General features: G+C 37.1%; 1 protein-coding gene across 2 annotated transcripts; it reads right to left on the bottom strand.

Moving 5' to 3' along the window:
• Positions 1-9,015: 9,015 nt before the first annotated feature.
• On the bottom strand, positions 9,016-12,037 carry LOC120080429 (pentatricopeptide repeat-containing protein At3g29290). 2 transcript variants are annotated; one of them, XM_039035083.1, is made up of 3 exons: positions 11,899-12,037; positions 9,826-11,497; positions 9,016-9,379 (listed from the first exon to the last, which is right to left on the bottom strand). In XM_039035083.1, exons 2-3 carry the CDS (start codon positions 11,428-11,430, stop codon positions 9,149-9,151), a joined length of 1,836 nt encoding a protein of 611 aa, XP_038891011.1. In that variant the 5' UTR covers positions 11,431-11,497; positions 11,899-12,037; the 3' UTR covers positions 9,016-9,148. The 2 variants fall into 2 exon arrangements, with proteins under 2 accessions (XP_038891011.1, XP_038891012.1); XM_039035084.1 differs by having other exon boundaries at positions 9,826-11,564; positions 11,899-11,953.
• Positions 12,038-21,820: the final 9,783 nt, after the last annotated feature.

Raw genomic sequence — 21,820 nt, 5'->3', positions numbered from 1 at the left:
TGTTTCTCCCATATTCTTCTGGAGGGCAGCTAAAAATCTTAAGACCCTAACTCGTGGGGTTCCATCTTCCTCTTCTTGTATATTCTTGTCTTCTACCTGAACAACTTTGTCTTTCAAGTCCAAGAACAATGAAGCCTGAAAAGCATTAAAGGCTGCTCGTTTCGGACATTCGCTCTCCTTGTGCTGCCCCTTGTATATATAACAAGATAGAGGCCGATAAAAATTCTACCCCCACCACGTATTTCCAGTCATCTACTGAAGTGGTTTTTCATCCCCACTAGTGTCTCTGCCTCCCTTACTATTTCTCAATGAGCTCGAACTGTTGCACTTTCTCCCTCTATTAGGGGATCTTGAGTGTTTCTTCATCCCTTGATATTCATCAGTTAAGTCGAATAATCGTTCGGTCTTTGTGTATACAGCTAGGAGATCCTATATTCTCTATTCATACAATTTCATTTTTGCCCACAATTTCAGACCTTCGACAAAACTGAAAACTTTGTCTTTTTCAGACATATCTCTTATGTCCAACATTCAACCTGAAAATTTTTTTCACATAGTCCCTAATAGTGCCAGTATGTTTCAACTCTCGTAGCTTACGTCTTACCAAAATTTCAAGATTCTCGGGGAAGAACTAAAAATGTAACTTTCTTTTTTTCAGTCTCTCCCATGTGTCAATGGTGCATCGACCCTCTTGGATGTCCATGAAGCGGGACCTCCACCATAACTTGACATCCTCTTCTAAATGCATCATCGCTAAGGTGATCTTTGACTCTTCAGTTGCTGTGTTCGTAGCTTTGAAATACTGCTTCATATCAAAAATAAAATTTTCTAGCGCTTTCGCATCACAAGCCCCACAGAAGGGCTTAGGCTCGGGTACTTTTATCCTGTTGAATTGGACTAAACCCCCATCTAAGGCTCTATTTCCCGTCGCTCTCATGGTGAGGTCAACTCTTGCACTGATGCCTGCAATCTCTACCCAGACGACATCGATGGTGGCTAAAAGTCTTTGGATAACTCAATCACCATCTGAATTATCGTGGCTGTCTAGTTCTTCGATACATTCTTCCACAGAGGAAACAAGACCCGACGAGCCCTCCCCACGCTCGAAAGTGCCAGTTCTCATAGCTTTTGCCTCTAGGGTTACAACCCTTGTCAACAATTCCCTGACGAGCATCCCGTCTAAGCGGCTAGCCACCACATCGATTTCATTGGCCTTGTCAGAGACTTTTTGTAACCGAGTTTCTAGAAACTAAACCTGATCAGTAACTTCTATTAGATAGAGCATTTGCTTTTCTATCTCGACCAACTGGTCAACATGGGACTTGTCCAACTCTTTCGTAGCAAACATGATCATAGCTTCTCAACTCCACAAGCCGAATTTACTCTGATACCAATCGTCACAATCGTACCCTCGTAAGGGTCTCGAGGTGATTGTGCAACACTTGTTCTCGCCCTCGAACAAGTAAGCCAATTCAAATCCGAATAGCCAGTGGCACAATGGGCGTTTCTAATAACTTCCACCCCTGTTCTTGAGAAAAGGGTTTAGAGAAAAAGGCTTTCGCAAATGTTTGAAAGCATAATTAAAATATTAATCGTACAGCTAGAAAGCAATAAGCAACAACATGGCCTTATAGCATGCAAACTCAGGGGTATAATGATATGATGATTAATCTTACCCCCATATAGTGCATTCTGAACAAAAACACATCCGCCACCCTTGCATATGGAAATGGGCGAGTGGTTACACACTAAGAAAAGTACATAGAAAATAGAATACCTAGAAAAAGGAAATACATAGAATGAAAGCATGGTAAAAAAAGGGGTAGAGGCGGACATGCGGCCATGGGCAACACGCCCTGGAAAGCATGACCATGACATTCTGCCTTACTCAATTGGTTGACGTCCCTGTCAACTGACTCTGCTCGAACTCTACAAATTGATGAATAGTTGCCTTGAGATCTTCTGCACGCTCCCAACAAACTTCTCTGTCTTGGAAGCTTTTCCATCTCTCCAAGAACTCTTCCAAACTTGGTCCCGGTCTTCCAATTCTATCGCTTCTTCCATCAAGTCTCTCATTGACTTCTTCCTTTGTCATTCCCTTTGGCGTAGCAGGTAGACGGGTCACCACCCTACATCGTCATGGTCGGGGTTAAAGGGTTTCAATCTACTTACGTGGATGACAAGATGAATCTCCATCCATGATGGTAATTGCACCTGATAAGAGGCTTTCCCAACCCTTTCGATGACTTCCACCGGTCCTCTATAGTTGCTCACAAGACAACGTTCTCTTTGGCCTCGACATCAAAACTGTCTTAGGCACAATCTTACGCAAACTTTTTCCCCTGGTAGAAACTATCGACATTTGTGTTTCCTTCTCCTCCTTTGTGTAAACTGTCCGACTCTACAACGTAACATTTTTCCAAGACATATAGAATGTCTTGGGGGGCCTTCTCTTATGTGGCTTCAATTGACGTGTGGGTAAGGACTTTCTCCAACTGGAGGGTTGAGATCATCTTTATCCCATTTGGTAGTTTGATGTCGGCATGCACAACAATGGGTGTGGACCCTATGATCACTAAACACTTGGCGAGGGGTATCAGTATTACCTTGTGTTCAAGCAAGAATTCCATCCCCAGCACCACGTCAAAGTCATCCATTTTGACGATCACGAAGTCAGCAAGGCCACGCCAATCCTCAAACTTTATGACTGTTCTCTTTACCATTCTTTTAATAGGCAAGGTGGCAGAGTTCATTGCTTTCGTTTTACCTGCGCCTCCTTCCCAATGGAGATTCAACCGTCTAGCTTACATAAAATTATGGATGTCTTTCGAGTCAACTATAGTACTTTTGACCGATCTATGGTTAACCCAAGCATCTACATACATTAGTCCACCTTTTGGGTATTCCTTTGTTTCTCCCATATTCTTTTGGAGGGCAGCTAAAAATCTTAGGACCCCAACTCGTGGGGTTCTATCTTCCTCTTCTTGTATATTCTCGTCCTCTACCTGAACAACTTTGTCTTTCAAGTTCGAGGCCAATGAAGCTTGATAAGCATTAAAGGCTGATCGTTTCGGACATTCGCTCTCCTTGTGCTGCCCCTTGTATATATAATAGGATAGGGGCCGATAACAATTCTACCCCCCCCCCCCATGTATTTCCAATCATCTACTGAAGTGGTTTGTTATCCCCACTAGTGTCTCTGCCTCCCCCATTATTTCTTGATGAGCTCGAACTGTTGCTCTTTCTCCCTCTATTAGAGGATCTCGAGTGTTTCTTCATCTTTTGATATTCATCAGTTAAGTCAAACAATCGTTCGGTCTCTGTGTATACGGCTGGGAGATCCTATATTCTCTATTCATACAATTTCATTTTCGCCCACAGTTTCAGACCTTCGACAAAACTGAAAACTTTGTCTTTTTCAGACATATCTCTTATGTCCAACATCAACCCGAAAAATTGTTTCACATAGTCCCTAATAGTGCCAGTATGTTTCAACTCTCGTAGCTTACGTCTTACCAAAATTTCAAGATTCTCGGGGAAGAACTAAGAATGTAACTTTTTTTTTCAGTCTCTCCCATGTGTCAATGGTGCATCGACCCTCTTGGATGTCCATGAAGCGAGACCTCCACCATAACTTGGCATCCTCTACTAAATGCATCATCGCTAAAGTGATCTTTGACTCTTCAGTTGCTGTGTTCGTAGCTTTGAAATACTGCTTCATATCAAAGATAAAATTTTCTAGCGCTTTCGCATCACGAGCCCCACAGAAGGGCTTAGGCTCGGGTACTTTTACCCTGTTGAATTGGACTGAACCCCCATCTAAGGCTCTATTTCCCGCCGCTCTCATGGTGAGGTCAACTCTTGCACTGATGTCTGCAATCTCTGCCCAGACGACATTAATGGTGGCTGAAAGTCTTTGGATAACTCAGTCACCATCTGAATTATCGCTTTCTACGAGTTGTCTAGTTCTTCGATACACTCTTCCACAGGGGAAACAGAACCCAACGAGCCCTCCCCACGCTCGAAAGTGCCAGTTCTCATAGATTTTGCCTCTAAGGTCTCAACCCTTGTCAATAATTCCCTGACGAGCATCCCATCTAAGCGGCCAGCCTCCACATCGATTTCATCGGCCTTGTTAGAGACTTCTTGTAACCAAATTTCTAGAAACTGAACCTGATCAGGAACTTCTATTAGATATAGCATTTTCTTTTCTATCTCGACCAACTGGTCAACATGAGACTTTTCCAACTATTTCATAGCAGACATGATCACAGCTTCTCAACTCCACAAGCTGAATTTACTCTGATACCAATCATCACAATCGTACCCTCGTAAAGGTCTTGAGGCGATTATATGGCACATGTTCTCGCCCTCGAACAAGTAAGCCAATCCAAATTCGAATAGCCGGTGGCACAATTGGCGTTTCTAACAAATTCCACCCCCATTCTTGAGAAAAGATTTTAAAAAACGGGTTTAGAGAAAAAGGTTTTTGCAAACATTTGAAAGCATGATTAAGCAATGAAGATTAGTTATACAGCTAGAGAAAAATAAGCATACAACTCATGGATATGAGGATATGATGATTAGTCTTTCCCCTATATAGTGAATTCTGAACAAAAACACATCCGCCACCCTTGCATATGAAAATGGGCGAGCGATCACACACTAAGAAAAGTACATAGAAAGCAAACTATCTAGCAAAAGAAAATACATAGGATAAAAGCATGGTAGAAAAGGGGTGGAGGCGGACATGCAGCGATGAGTAACACGCCCTAGACAAGCATGACCGTGACACGCAGCAAGGCAGGGCGTGGGCGCTGGGACAAGCGTACAGGGTAGACTGATAGGCAACAACTCACGCATAGGGCATAGGTGCTGCACAGGACATCTGATGGGCGCTAAACTATGCACTAAGTGCTGAAGGATTCGCGCTGGACTATGCGTTAAACACTTTCAGACACACATAGAGCATTGGGCGCATAGCGCGTTAGGCGTCAAGCATGGGCCAACGAGGCGCACGTTGGGCATGCAGATGTGTGTGATGTTGGGCGCACAAATGGGCCTTAGTGACTCCACCTCTCTGGTCTCCCTTCCATTCCCAACAAAATTTAAATTTTCTTTTACTCCTAACTCAACACTTGAGTAATAACTTCCCCCTTTTGCCTTAGTGACTCAAGTCCACACAAGTTAAAGTAGTTCATTTTTCATTTTTCATTTTCTTATAATAGTTTTGACCAAAATGCCCAACTTCCCAATCTAAATCCTCGACTTAAATACATTCTTACATGAAGTATTTAATCCCCACAATGAATTATTTACCACTAACTTAAACTTGGGGAAAAAGAGTAAAGATTTAGGGCTTACAATTAGAGATTTTACAGTTATGTGACAACGGATAGTATTTAAATTTTGATCAGATTGAAAAGTAACAGGAGAAGTAAATGTAGATGGTAGATTTGGGGAAAAAGATGTGGAAGGTTGATTAGGAGAAATGGATGTGGAAGGTTGATTAATATCAATAGGTATAGGAGAAATTGGTGTGCAAGGTTGATTAATGGCAGTAGGCATGGATGTAGTTACTGAATTAGGAGAAAGAACAATTAGTGATGCAAGGTATAGAAGCAGAGAAAATGGAAGAAGTTGACTGACTTTTTGAAGGATTAGGATTTGAATTTGGAAAGATTGTTCCATTGAAGAGAACATAGTGAGAAATGAATAATTTTCCAAAAGGATCAAGGCATTTATGACCTTTATGAAGTGTGATATAGCCAAGGAAAATACATGGAGTTGAACGTAATTGAAGTTTGTGGCGGCTAAAATGTCTAAGATAAGGATAATATTGACAACCAAAGACACGTAGAGAAGTATAGTCCGGTTTTATGTGAAAAATTAGCTCCATAGGACTCTTTCCATGAAGAACTGGTGAAAGCAATCTATTGATTGAGAAAACCGATGTTGAGAAGGCATCATTATCACAAAATTTAAGAGATAAAGAGACATGAGATAACAATGTTAAACCCATTTCAGCTATATATCTATGTTTGCGTTCAACGACGCCATTTTGTTCAGAAGTATGTGGACAATTGACTCTATGAAAGAATGCCGTGAGTCTTAAGAAAAGCAGAGAGAGCACAAAATTCTCCTCCCCCATCAATCTGAATCAATTTGATTTTTGTATTAAGAAAGTTTTCAACTTGATTTTTAAATTTGATGAAGGTTTGACAAGCTTCTGATTTGGAACGAAGAAAATAGATCCATGTGTGACGAGAAACATATCAACAAAACTCATATAATAGCTTAAACCATTGCGAGAAGTTTATGTCTTTTGCCAGATGTACAAGATGAACAAAGAATAGATGCTTTACTAGAAGTACGAGAGAAATGACAATGCTGTAAAATTGAACTTACAACAGAAAGTGATGTGTGGCCAAGTCTGCTGTGCCATAATGTTTGTTCAGGAGAGATTAAAGGATATGGAACAACAGATTTTGTGACAGAAAAATATTAAAATTTGACCGTGAAGATTGATTACTCGATTTTGACAACTTGGTAAAAGTATTGGGATGAGCCGGTGTTAATGAGAAGCAATATAATCTTTCATGAAGATGTCCTTGGAGTAAAAGCTTCCCAGTTTCCTGAGCTTTCAAAAAGCAGACATTAGAATGGAATTCAAGAAAGCATTTATTGTCTTTGGTAAATTGACCAACACTAAGAAGGTTCTTTTTAATATGAGGAACATGAATAAGATTTTTAATAGCAAAAGTAGGACAAGAATTATTAGAAAGAGATGTATTTGAAGGTATAAAGAAAGAATGGCCAGTGTGAAGAATATTTAAACCTGTACCATTACCAACATGAACTTGTTCTCCTCCATTGTACTCGTTCTTGAAAGACGGATTTGATTGATCATTTGTGACCTGATTTGTTGCACCTGAATCATGTACCAAAAATTATTTTCATTTGACTAAGATATTGAAGCTACAAATGCTTGCATTTGTGATTGTCCAAACTGATTTTGTCTATTAGGAGATTGCTGTCACTGTATATTTGATGGAATATTTGACAAAATCTGTCAATGAAAATTGGGATCATATAAAGAATAGCATTTGTTGGTTGTGTGACCAAATTTGTTGCATATTTGACATTGAGGCTTTGAATTATTTGGCCAGAAACCATGATTGCATCGTCTTCCACGGTTACCAATTCGTCCCCCTCGAAAATTATTGTTTGAATTCCACTGATTTTGCATCTGATTATTATTATTCTGAGATGCTTATCAGCTGCACCAGAAGCCATATTTGTTGTTGGTAACGTACCATATGGATTTATACTTGAATTTCTTTCAAGTCTTGATTCATGAGTTATCAATAGGGAATATATTTCATGTAAGGGCTTGGTTTTAGTTTGAGCAGAAAGCACTGAGACAAACCAGATAAAATGTAGACAATATGTTCTTGAAGTAAAACTGAACATCCAACTTCATTGAGTGCTAAAACAAGATTCTTTACTTTTGCAACACAATCTTTGATAGCGTGCCTCCTTTCTTTAATCCTTGTAATTGTCTTTGCAATTGCATTATCTTGGCAGTATTTGAAGTAGAATATGTTTGAACCAAATCTCTCTTGTTGTAACGCATCCAATCATTTGCAAAACAGTATCTTCGCTCATCGCTCCAATAAACCAAGAACAGAGGAGTCAATTTTGATGCATCTATTTCATATATTCTGAATTTTCAATCAAAGAAACCTCTAGATTTATAGCAGGAGTTGTGCCTGTATTTGTTTCAAAAGATTCAATGGTTTTTTGAGTTTCTTTTGGTGGTTTCTCGTCTTTGAGAATGTGATTTTTCTAAGGAATGGCCATAGACTGTTGAGAATTTGTATCCTCCAAGTCGGATAATTGTTCTGTTAAGTTGATTACAGAGAGTTAGATGTCCAGAGTTTATCACCAATATTTTTCAGAAAATGGCATGGATGACCCATTTTGGAGGCCCCAAATGAAAAGTGCCCTACCTTCTTAAAATCCAAGATTTTTTACCTCTTGTTTACATCATCTTCAAGCAATTTTACTAGTTTATCTCTATTTTATTTTTCTCTTTTCCTCTATCATCAGTCATCACTGCATTTTCTTTTCTTTTTTTCTTCTTTCTCTCGTTCTTCTTCTTTTGCATTTTCTTCTTCCTTCTTCCTTTTTTCTTCTTCTATCTCGTTCTTCTTCTTCTTTCTTCTTCTGCTCCTCCAACAAGCATTCAAATCCATTCTTCTCCGACAAAGTTGCAAAACGATACAGACGCCAGAGAGCGAGACAGAAAAGAGCAAGAGAGAGGAAAGCAAGACTATGAAAATGGAAGAGATGGATTTGTGAAAGAGTGAAGACTGAAGAGAGCAGAACAACGAGAGAGGAGACTGATTTGTGAGAGAGAAAGGAAACGAGAGAAGAGCCAAGGGCGAGACTGGCCATTTCTGCATGAGCAAGAAGATTTCATGGTAATTTCACCTGGTGTTGATGTCAGCAAAAGGTAAAAAATGTCACATTTTCAAAAAGCAAGGTATATCTCGTTTTTCCCTCCCAATTTGGGTCATCCATACAAAAAACCCAATAGTTTTAGCCTAGAAGAAATGCCATTATCGGTCTGCAAAGAAGATCCCAAGGATGCTATCTTTGCTGTTAAGCAATATAATCCATGATCGTCTGAGCATATTCAGTGATCTTGAACAATATATATAAAGTATCCAATGGTACAAAATGGGATGGAATTTTGGAGAATTAGTGCATCAATGCAACGAAAGTTTAGCAAAAAAATAAAAATGGCAACACTTATCAAAGTCCGAGACTCAAATTTGTTAGAATTGAAAGTTTTTTAGTGCAAATTGGACATTTGAAAATACAGAAACTAAAACTTTACTTTTCCAAATAATTGAATCTAACTCATACAGTTTAGATTGGGCTAATCAGATTTGTGGGCTTTTTAACCCCCTCCTTAACATTATATTTATAAGGTGAGGATTATAGATAGGAGAAAACAGGTTCTAAATGGAATTATAAGTCAACTGATTCAATTAACCAGTCATTCTTCTCACTATACAACAACAATGGCTTTGAGTTAACATTAAGCATGTACAATATATACTTTACTTTTACATTCATTTTACCTATGATGATAGTGTCTATGTCTTTTCTTGAAACCAGAAGCCCACCTGTTCTTCAGTCTAGCAGGGTCCTTTGGCAAGTTCTGAAGCATCAAAGCACGTGTTTTTCCATCCGGTTGGATACCATTTTCGCGCATCTTCGTGTAAAGCTTTTTTGCTAAATCAGTCTTGCCTCTTAAGCACATTCCTTGGATGACCGCATTGTATACAGATACATCGGGTGCAGACTTCTGTACAAGAACAACTATCAGATACAAAGACTCATAATTCTCAATGCAAACCGTCAAAACAGTTGAACGGAAACAAGGGAGGTTCAGAAATATTGAGAGAAGAATATCAGGAAAATGGCAAACGAGATCATCAGAAAAAGAAACAAACAAACAAAAAAACAACAATATTCAAAGTTCTCAAAAACCATAATGTGGTCTAATTGGAGCCTCCTTTTCTAATTCAATTACATGGATTTCAATGATGTTATTCAACTCATCCTTGGAAAATAGAGTTCATAAACTATCATCATTGAATTAATTTGCACGGAAGACATAAATTACCAGAGATGGAAGGAGAACTACAGGGATGAAAAGTTAGAACTAAATTTCTATTGGGGAAGATCCTCCGTCTCTTTAAAAGAGTACAAAGATACAGGACAAACACAGTTATAGAGGTAAGCACTTACATTTAGAAGTAGTTCCACTTCATCCCATAAAGATCCCCAAATGCAGCATCTGATAAGTGACAAATGAGTGAAGGTATCAGGAGTGTGCTTCTGGTGAATCATGCGTTCATAAACTTGTAAAGCAATTTCAGGCTTCCTAGCCATCTCACATGCAGTAATAACAATGTTATACGATGATGCTGAAATTGCGAGACCGGAAGCTTCCATTTCCCATAAGATTTGGAGTGCCCTGTCCCATAACCCAAGCTTTGAACAAGACATTAGAATGGTATTGTAAATATGTATATTCAATTGGGCCTTCTCTCTTTTCACAAACTCAAAGAGATGAATGGCATCATTGTAGCGATTTGCCTTGTAAAGAGCACCAAGTAGTGCATTCCATGTATAAACATCAGGTGAATGACCCATAGATTTCATCACATTGTATATGCTGAATGCTAAAGTGACCTCCTTAGCGTTTCCTAAAGCATTGATCAAGGCATTGAATGCAACGGAATTAGGTTGAAGTCCACATTTCAACATGTCATGAAAGACTCTTAAAGCAAAGTCCCACTTCCCTTCCTTTGAAGATGCGCCAATAATAGCTTGCATCGTATCGTTACCTGGTTTAAAAGAATTTTGAACCATCTTTACATAAGTGTCAATTGCAAGTTCATTCTGGTTACATCGAACGAAAGTGCTCACCAATAGAGTATAAGTTATATGTGTTGCACTACACCCATTTTCCTCCATTAGTCTCCATGTTCTCTCAGCTTCGACCCAATTATTATCTTTTCCACATATCGATATCATCGTGTTGTAAACAACTGCATCAAACTGTGTCAAGTCATATTTATGCTCCCATGCCTTAAACATCTCAAGAGCAGAAAGAAATCCATGAGCATTTGCAACTGCTTTGAGTACAAGGCTATAAGTGTGTCCTGTTAATAACTCATTTGACTTCATAAACTCGAAGATTCTTAAGCCATCATCAAACAGCCCTTTCCTTAAAAGACAAGCTAAAAGTGAATTTAAAGCATGCAAACTTGGCAGAAGAGCTGCTAATTGCAAGGACCTGAATAATTCCAATGCACTTCTAACCTTATTTTTTCTACTGAGAATTAAAAGACGCTTTGATAGCATAACTTTATCAGTTTCCTCAAGAAAATGCACCTTGCTGTCATTTTCCAAAGGCTCCCCTTCTAAGATTTTGGACTGGTTTGCATCTTCAGATTGAAAGGTCGGCTCATCCTGATGTGCCATGTCTCCCCAAGGAGGCAATTTCCACTCACGAGAGGATTCTCCAACCCCTTCTTCATCAATGACCAAATCAATTGCCTCATCCTCTCCACAATTCAAAAGGGTCCCAACACAAGTCCTAAATTCCATGCCCCTTGTGGACTGAACCATCAAATTCAACCGTGGAGTACTCATCAGTAACATTGAAACTGCATTACCCTTATACGTAATCGTACATCTTATACATGATTTCGACACTGGATTAACATTTATACACGGACGCAAACGTTTCTCAGTCCAACTAAAAGGGTAATATGAATCATGTTGGTAATGAAACTCATTCAACAAAATCAGAGTAGGAGATGGATTTCCTACAAATCCTCTCATAATTTTCTAAACATAAAAAGAACAGGGAAGCTTACAATCCAGGTGTAATCATTCCAAATCAGTGAGCCTGAAGAAGAAGAAGAGAAGAACACGAGAAAATTCAAACCTCCTTGAAAAGAAACAGACAAATAATCCTACCCAAAAGATCAAAACAAAACCCCACTTAGCATTAAACTACATTAAATGCAGAAACAATTTAGTAGCCTACAATCCCCACCATTCCATTCTCAATTTTTGTCAGACATTTAAAAAAAATGTTCTTGTACGAAATACCCATGACCCAAAAAAGAGAAAGTTAAAGATGCGGCGAACTTCTATTTACAATAAAAATCTACGACTCTTCTTTGTGGTGTTCATTCCTGCAGATGAAATGAACACCACAAAGAAGAAGAGTCGCTTACGTTTCAGTGAGACAGCATAATCTAAACATTCTTTGAATTCCATAGAGAGAAAGAGAAAGAGGGTTACCAAGAATTTCCTCTTCCGGCCTCCTTAGCGTAGTAAATAGATTACAGACAGACCCCCGACGGAGCTCAAGCCACCAAGAAGAAGATGAAAGCCAAGTAAGAATGTATCTCCATCCTACGTTACTCGTGTAAATTAAACGACGTCGTTGCTTTGTGGTTTGAAAAATATCATGATTTTTAAATTGAAATTTAGACATGTTTGGTCGAATTTCATATTTTTAAATATATATTTGGTATCATATTAAGTGATTTCTAACTTAAACCAACATTTAAAATATATTTGATACTGTATATACTTATAAATCATAAATTAGTTGTAGTTATTAATATTGATTGACAATAAACTATTATTAAATTCATTTATGAATATGATTTATGTTTTAAAAAATTATTATTATTATTTTGTAATACTATATGTCGTGGTGGATCCAGGAGTTTATCTAAGGGGGACACGAGTTTATATAAATTTATTTTAAATGCATCAATATATATTCAAATCATATAATATTGCCAAAGTGAGCATAACTAACTGACATACAAACAGTAAAATATCCAAAATTTAATGTTAGGGGTACAACTTTACATAAGCTTAAAAATATTAGCTCATTAAATTCTAAATTTGTATTGTATAGAGTTCTTGAACTTAAAAAATTATACTAGATCACTGAAATCTTGATTTGTGTGCCTTACGTAGTATCGACCTTTTTGAAAAAATAATGTAACTATTAACTACAAAATTAAAAATTTGAAGTTCAATTAGAGATTACAAATTCTTTTGTCTAATATGATGATTAATTTTTAAGCATTTTTAATATTTTGTGAGATTTTTAGGAATTTTTTTTTAAAATAATGTTTTTTTAATAAATAATGACAAAAATAGGTTTGGGGAAAAATATTTTCAAAAATAGGTATTTTTGGAAAGTATTGACATATTTAGGGTAGTGAAATCGTGTACTCAGTACACGATTTCCATGTGGCATACTGTGTACCGGGTACATGAGTCCATTTAATCCAGTCAGCTGACCACGTTAGCTGACTAGTTGACCGGTCAAGCGAACTCGTGTACGTACACGAGTTCGCTTATAAATTTTTTTTTGTTTAAAGCCTAAAAATTACTTTGGAATTGGGAAGCCCTTAGATTCTTATGATTTATGTTTGTCTTATTTAGAAGAATGAGTTTTAGAAGGTTTGCATAATTAACAAGCTTGAAATTTGTAAATATTTGAATGTACAAATCTTTGAGATGAGTTTTGAATACTTTTGTACTTCTATTATTTCAAATGACTAGTTTAAGTAAAATACAAAATTATATTTGGCTTACAAAACTAAAATTCATGAATGAAAATTTTTTAATCCAAATGTTCTAATTTATATATTTGGACAAACAATGCTAAAATTTTATAACTCAACAGACACAAAATTTGTACTTTTGACTCTGTTGATGCCAAATTTGTATAATTTTTTTTAATTGTTAAACTTAATTTTAAACTTAATTCTTTCATTATTAAACTTAATTATATATTTAATCTACAATACAAATATCTTGCACTCATATTAAAAAAAAAAACATGATATTAAATAATATTTACAATTAGTTCTTTTGAGATTTGCAATTTGAAAATGATACGATGTGGGATTTAAAAACGACCCCCCTGGCCCTTACTCCTCATGGGAATTGTTTTCGTGTCCCTCTAAATTAGGTTCACCCCGTTGTCGCGCTCGTCTACGACAAATACATCTTCGATCGATGTCAGCAACATTGAGTCATCTTGTTTGTTGAATAATACTTTCTACGTTCATCAATGTTTGCTGACACATTGAACCCAATTCTGGAAGGTTGTTCTACACTGAATATTGTTGAACTTCACTGATAAAATTATTCTGTAGAATAAAAAAAATATATTAAACAATATTCATATTATATATATGGAAAATATCTGATTTGAAATATCTTACCATGCAGTAATAGTAAGCGTCGTCTGGTGAGATAAATCGCCTCGTGATCGAATTGTACAAGGAAAAGTAGTCGTCTGATACAGCTGGCTCATCTGTTAATTCTCCATGTGCACAACGATCAAGTCGTCCATACCAATAGGATAAATACTCCGCATGGATTCGACGTCAGCCTTGGTTGTGCTTACCCCTTAAATCGATTTGGTGTAGTTTTGGGAGTGTATAAAACAACGAAGGTATCGTTTGTCGCATCCTGAACTGTCTCAGCACACGATCTAAATGATGCCACTCTACTATATAGAAGCATATAAGAGGGCTAACAGTCAACCAGATGTCTTCACCATCACGACAATAATCAGGTAATGATGACCAAATCTGTGAGTATGGTGTTCAAATAACCTGAAAAAAAAATAATAAGTATACATATAAATTTTTTTAAATATTCATTTATATACATGTTTACTACCTAATTGGGCGTCAGCATGTCGAATGTTTTCCTGTACACGAGCAACATATTTGCTGACTGTTCAGAGGCAGCTAATACACCACTCCATCTAAAATTATAAAAAATACAATTAATTTATATTCTTACATATATGGTAACGAAATAAATATATAAATAAAATAATACCTGGTACTAAGCGGGCGATGATCTGGGGCCTGTAGTTGGACTTGTGGTGCTACGATTGGAAATCGATTATAAGCCCACACTTGTAATAGTATCAGTGGACCCGCTATTTCCAACGCTTGTGCATTGGAAGCCCGACAAAGTTCTTTGTACAACCATGCAAGACATGCACCACCCCACGAGTACGTACCAGCGTGCTTGAAATCAGACAATAATAGAAGGAACATGAGATACACCAGAGTATTTGACTTGTCGGCAAATAAAAATCCTCTAATAAGCTGTAGGATGTATGCTCGTGCGTACCTATGTACGCTGATGTCGTTGGCAACGGGAGGTAATTCGGGAAACTGGGACGCCAACTAAGGGATACTCAATCTTGATCCCTTCAGATCCTCTGGTAGAACGCCTAAGAGCTCTTCACAGACGTTCTTCCAGTCATACTGTAGTGAGCCTGTTAGTGGTTGCCCGTCCACTCTTAACCCAAATTGTATGGCACATCCTGCAGCGCAATAGTGCATTCCCCACAGGGCAGGTGAAATGTGTGGGTCTTTGATCTCCAGCACTCAACTAGAGCAGTAATCAGGTGCCAATCGAGCTGGATGAAACCAATCTGTGCAACCCCAAGAAAACCCGCCTCCTGAACGAATGGAATGATGCGATGATCAAATGGGATAGTACTTTGTGCAGTCGCCTCCCTCCTCCGACAACTCAACACTATGTGGACGAATTATCCCATACTACCTGTGAACGATGCATGTTTTGTTGGTACAATTGAACAGGATTAGAAGGACCAGGCTCCATTACCTAAAAGGTTCAAATTATATTACATAATTGAATCGATAACATAAAAGATACATAAAAAGTACATAAGAAAATATAATTACATAAAATAAGTTTATTAAATAAATTCATTACATAAAGAATACAAATACATGAAATATACATAAATTATAACTATTTATACATAAACTATAACTATTTATACATACATAAACTATAACTATTTATATATACTTAAACTATAACTATTTATACATACTTAAACTATAACTATTTATACATACATAAACTATAACTATTTATACATACATAAATTATAACTATACATAAACTATACAAAAATGAAAAACATACATAAAAATATAGATCAGTCCAACTAGAGAAAGAAATATACCAGGCAAAATTCGGCAGCAAAAAATGTAGAAAAATCGAGCAAAACGACCGCTAGATTCGGTGAAGATCAAATGGAGGACTGAAAGTCGAGCAAAATCAAAATTTTGAAAGATTTCGGTGAAATAGAGCTTCGGTGAGGAAAATCAACGATGGTTTCGGTGAGGAAAATCAACGATGTTTTTGGTGAGGGATCGATGGTTTCGGTGAGGGATTGACGGTTTCGGTGAGGGAAAACGGAGGTAGGGAATACGAATAGCCGTTTTGGTGAGGAAGAAGAAGGGTTCGGGCGGAGCTTTTAAGGCGTGGAAGTCGTGTACCTGGTACATGACTTAGGGTAATCATGTACCCGATACACGATTTTCTCAGTCAAACTTGCATGACTGCCACGCAAGACTGGGCATGCCAGGTGGCCAGGGAATCGTGTACCCGATACACGATTTAGGTGTAATCGTAAAACACCTATTTTTTGGAATACTTTCCCCCAACCCTATTTTTGTCTTTATTTATTAAAAAAAAATTGATTTTTAGATACTAAAGTGAAAGTTTATATATTTATTAATCATAATTTTTAAAACTAAGAATTAAACTATGTAAAAAAACATAAACTTTATATGTGAAAATGGTGTTTGTATACTTTAATTTTCAAAAACTAAAAATTAATGCGATCTCAACTAATTCGAACTCAAGTCGCGAAGGTCAGAATAGGTAAGTCTACTCGACTACCAAATCAACTTCCATCCTTGTGAATTAAGGGCAAAAAATAGTGTATATTTAAAATATTTACAAGAGGCAGTGCCCCCTGGCTTCATAGATTTTTCATTGACTATATAATTTATTATATATTACGTAATACATGCTTTTTCTTTCTTCGCAAAGTATTGAATTAATATGGGATGGGAAAATCGAACCTCTAACTTCAAGGTTGATAGTACAAGTACTATGCAGTTGAATTATGCTCATTTTGGCACATATTGTATCTTTTAAAAAATGAATTGAGTTTATAACATGAGATATCGTATTTCTATTGTTTTTATTTTTATTTAATATAACTCTACATTTTAAAATTGAAAATTCAAAATCTGGATATAATAAAAACATAAAAATGTTGTTTTCAAAATTTGCACCATTTGGATCACATAATCTGAAAACAATTTTCATAAAAAAAAATTCGGGTTGTCTGTCAAACACAAATTTGTTGAATATGTATTGAAGTGCATGATTTGCGAGCAAGTTAAACCTATCCAATAGGAAACAGTTGGGCTCTTCTAAATCCACTCCCAGTGCCAAAATGGAAGTGGGAGCATGTTACCATGGACTTTCTGTTTGGACCTCATTGCACTTAGAATGATCATGATGGCATCTGGGTGATAATTGTTAGTTTGACTAAAATATGAGATTTTTTCCAATTAATGTCCCTTATTCTTTAGATAAGTTGGCTAAGTTGTATGTAGCAGAGGTTGTTAGTTGCTATGGAGTACCGGTATCAATTATCTCTTACCAAGATTCAAGATTCACGTCTAAATTTTGGCCAAACTTGCAACAGGTCCTTAGTACTAAACTTAAGTTTAGTACAACCTTTCATCCTCAAATAGATGGGCAATCAGAACGAACTATTCAAACTATGGAGGACATGCTTCAAGCATGTGTGCTATAGTTTAAGTGCAACTGAGATTCTCATCTTTCATTAATGGAGTTTGCATATAATAAAAGTTATCATTCCAGTACTGAAATGGTTCCGTATGAGGCTTTGTATGAGAGGAAGTGTAAAACCCAGTGTATTGGCATGAAGTTGGTGAAAGAAAGTTACATGGTCCAGAATTAGTGCAAATCACTATAAACACTATTAAGATTATCAAGGAGAAACTTAAAACGGGTCAAGATCGCCATAAAAGTAATGCTGACAAACGCTGTCAAGAACTAGAATTTGTGGTGGGAGATAAAGTTTTCTTGAAGCTTTCTCCTTGGAAAGGAGTGTCACGTTTTGGTAGGAAAGGAAAACTGAGTTTGAGATATATAGAGCCCTTTGAAATCTTGGAACGCATAGGACCATCAGCCTACCATTTGACATTGCCAATGGAGCTTTCCAAGATTCACGATGTGTTCCATGTATCAATGTTGGGTAAATACGTGTCGGACCCATCACATGTTCTAGAAACACAACCAGTACAACTTAAGGAAAATCTATCCTATAAGGAAGAACCTGTACAAATCTTAGACATAATGGAACAAGTATTGAGAAACAAGACAGTTCCACTAGTTAAAGTGTTGTGGAGAAACTGAAGGAAATCGATCACGAGGATTTCCATGAGCAGTGAAAAGATCATTTCAAGTTAAAATCATGCATGAACTTTACATACAGTCATAAAACGAAACAAACGGTTATGCAATCAATACAGAAATTACAGCATGAAAATACAAATGAACAAGGAAAAATGCTACGAACATATGTCGACTCGTCTCCACGCTCCTTGCTCACAAACGCTCAAACACAGCAACTCAAACACTCGTCCAACACAACCGCTACACAACACGAACACCGCGCACTCGTCCTTAGCGATCGCCTCGGTCACAAACACCCCAACAGCACAAACGGTCTCCACAGAACCTCGATGGCATTGAGCTAAGTATGACACCACCAAAAGGCTACCTTGATATTCTCGGTGTGAGAATTCAGAGGGTGGGCTCTGTGTGGACTTGGTATGAGGCAAAAGACAGAGGAGACAACAATCGTGTAGACGATTGAGAAGTGGAAGAAGACTAAAACTATCGTATAGGTCGACACCCAATCGTTTAGCAAAAGCTAAGCGATCGTTTAGCTCATTGCTTAGTTTCGTGTCTATCGCTTACAAAACACTACACGATCGTTTACCTTAGTCAAGTTGTCGCTTAGTAAATTCGTGTTTACTTGACAACTTCCGTGAGATTCTTTTTTCGAGAGAGAAAAATCTCAAAATCAATTTTTTTCAACATTACTAAAATTAGGAAAACAATTTTCCTTTTATTTCACGGTTACCATGAAACCACCAATAACCTCCCACTCAATTGGTTATTAAAGAAAAAGATTTAATTATCCAATAATTAATATTATTATAAATATAATTAACAACCAACTTATCATACTATATTTATAACATATAGTTTAATATTTCATCTCATGAAACATATAAATCATAGTTCTTTTTTTATTCCATGGCATTTAATGTAAATCTCATTTACGTTAATCCTCCATTAGATGTATCTCATACATCATACCGATTATATTATACATAATCAAATTACCTCTTGTCAATTTGAACATTTCAAATCAACACAAAAAACTGATCCTTAACTGAATCCATTGAGCTACATAGGGGACCTTATGGACCTGTACCTCGAAGCTCCAACGATACGTGAATAACTGACTAAACTCTTTAATCACGGGATCCACCATCCGTTAACTGTCAGGCGCTCCACTAAAGACCGACAGCTGAACTCTCTTTACCACAGATATATTATGTGTCCATCTTAACCAATCAGAAGTGCAACAACCTTTCACAGATTGCTCGTAAGTACAGCTCGGCCAATAACCGTTATGCCCCTATAGTTACATCTAACTCCTTAAGTACCACTGATCCCTCTAATGAACATAAGTCATAGTCCTACTATGACTGAGTCCTCTCTTCCAAAGAGAAGTTGTGGCCACTATGTTCAAGCCCCGAAATCAGCCCTTAAGAGAGCAATCTCTCTACTTATCTTTACTTCAGGAAAGAAGTGAATTCCATTTTGTGGATTGAGTTCCCAGCTCCCAAATCAAACAAGTCCCCAAAAAGGTAGGCATGTTGAGTTGGCAATCTGACCATTCTCATCCATACTAATCAAAGGATCGCCTTCAAAGGTAAGAGTTCCCAAAACACTCAGGATTGAGGTCGTGTCACCTATGGTCGTTTAGGTGAGATGTAAGTCTCTAGTATCAACAGCGTTATATAAAGAGTCTAGTCATCTCGTGGTCCGATCTTATACAAACTCTTTGTATAGGACACCCCTGCTTGCACATTTCCACATGAATGATCAGGATCTATCATCTACAGTAGTTTACAACACTTGCAAACCTCTAAAAAACGGGTTGTATCTGTAGTATTACCAGGATCAGGTATCCAACCTTAATCTTTATACTACAAACCTATTTAGTTTATCACTTAAGACATAATCCACTTGTATATCATATATACATGCTTAAGTTCATATAAGATAACCAAGGAGGTTTGTTTATTGGATATGAGTAAAAGCCAGCATAAAATAACATTTATTTTATTCATGAAACAATGTGTATCTTTACAAACAACGAGACTCCAGGAGAATTAGGACACCAATCCCAACAGAAACTATGTAGTGGAAAAAGCAATCTGGGAAAGCAAACAATAAATAAGAGCCAACTACTCTCAGTTATTCTCCTGGTGACTTCCAGCAAATTCACAAAAAAAAGGGTACTGACTTGTAAGCCTTTGTTCTTTTTCCACCTGTTTATGCTTAGGATTAACTTAAATGAGTGAGTTTAAAATTACCTAAACAAAACATTTAGATTATATGACCTAAGCATGTTTTGTTATTAAGTATTGAAGTTGGTAGTTGGAATTTACTGCACAAGTTCAAGTTCCTTTTTATTTGTTTAGTAACTTAGTAACATTGTTTGAGTGTTGGAGTAATTGATCATGAATGGATAATTGGTTATTGATTATGAGTGGATGATTGGCTAAGTGTTAGGGAGAAAGAAAAAAAACAAAATTTTGTAGGTGAAATAAAATGGGCCGATAGTGTGAGGAGGAGAAGTGTTTAGTTGAAAATGTATTTTTTAATCAATTCTCTAAAATTAAAATTAATTTAACTTGATAAAGTCTTTTAAGGATGGAGAGGATAAATAAAAATAGAAAAAGTCACGTAAATAGGCAAACAAGTAATTAGTTGGCTAAATATGATTGGGGGAAGAAAAGGTAGAATTTGGCTGGATATGAAGGGTATTTTTGGAAGGCTGGTTCTTCCAATTTACTCGTGTTAATTTCATGTTTTTTGGACCAAATGAAAGTTGAACGAGTGTAGAAGAAACCCTAAGGCTACTGGAGTGATTGAAGATCGAAAAAGTTAAGAAAACTTGAAGGAAATAGAACTTGTCTAAAAATTAGGTAAGACAAAACTTGCTGTTTTGAAGGATGTTTCAAGGGATTTAGGGGAGGATTTTGGTAAGCTAGTTAAAAGGTCTCGCTTTAGTTCCATAAAAGTTATTTGAAATTTATTTGATTAGAAATAATGTTTTAAAACTTTGGAAAATCGGGCTGAAACAGAGAAACACTGCCTGAAGACAGCAGACTGGCCACCCCCTTAGACTGCCCAGCCCTGCGTGCCTAACACCAGCCTTGCCCACCTACGCGTGCGCCTCACGCCCACCAACCACACCTGTGCATGTGCCTCACATCCACCAGCCATGCCCGCGTGTGCTCTTGCTGTGCCCAGTGCCCCTCAGCATGCCCACCCTCGCACGCTCACGCCCAGCTAGCCTCGCCCATGCCCTTTGTCGCGTACCCTTGGCTGATTTCGATGCCCATTTACTTGTTTTTTTTAGCATTTTGAATGTTGGTGAGCATTTTTTAAGCCCAATTAAGATTTTCTTGGTATTTTGACCCAAAAATGAATAAATTTAGATTTTAAAGTTGGGTTATTTTAGATATTTAAGGAAAATGTGCTTATGGTACAAAATGTGAAGGTTTAGGGCTCAAATTGAGTTTAGTTGGTCTTATGGAATCATTAAGGGTTGTTTAGAGTTATTTTAGCCTCCATTGATGACATTTAGTATCAAACTAACTAACTCCACCTATATATGAATTTGAACAGATTCACAACGATCATTCAATACATTTAATTTTCATTCGACATATTGATTTCATGACATTCATAAACACATTTCATAACTTTCTCCATCTCTGTTACATACAAACCATCAACAGACGTACATTAGAAATACTTTCATAGCTACATAACCAAACCACTATTTTATGTCCCATGTTCCCAAAACTCATATGCATATAGTTCTTGGTATGCGGTCTTACAACAAGGCTTTTAAATATGTAAACCTACAATGTAGTAGGAGATTCTCATGGTGTGGCAGTGAACAGTTCAATTTGTCTCTGAAACTCGATCG

Source organism: Benincasa hispida, chromosome 6 (assembly GCF_009727055.1).
Source record: "Benincasa hispida cultivar B227 chromosome 6, ASM972705v1, whole genome shotgun sequence".
In the NCBI taxonomy this organism is placed as follows: domain Eukaryota; kingdom Viridiplantae; phylum Streptophyta; class Magnoliopsida; order Cucurbitales; family Cucurbitaceae; genus Benincasa; species Benincasa hispida.
The sequence above is the reverse complement of the archived record's forward strand: the minus strand, read 5'-3'. Positions and strand labels throughout refer to the sequence as shown.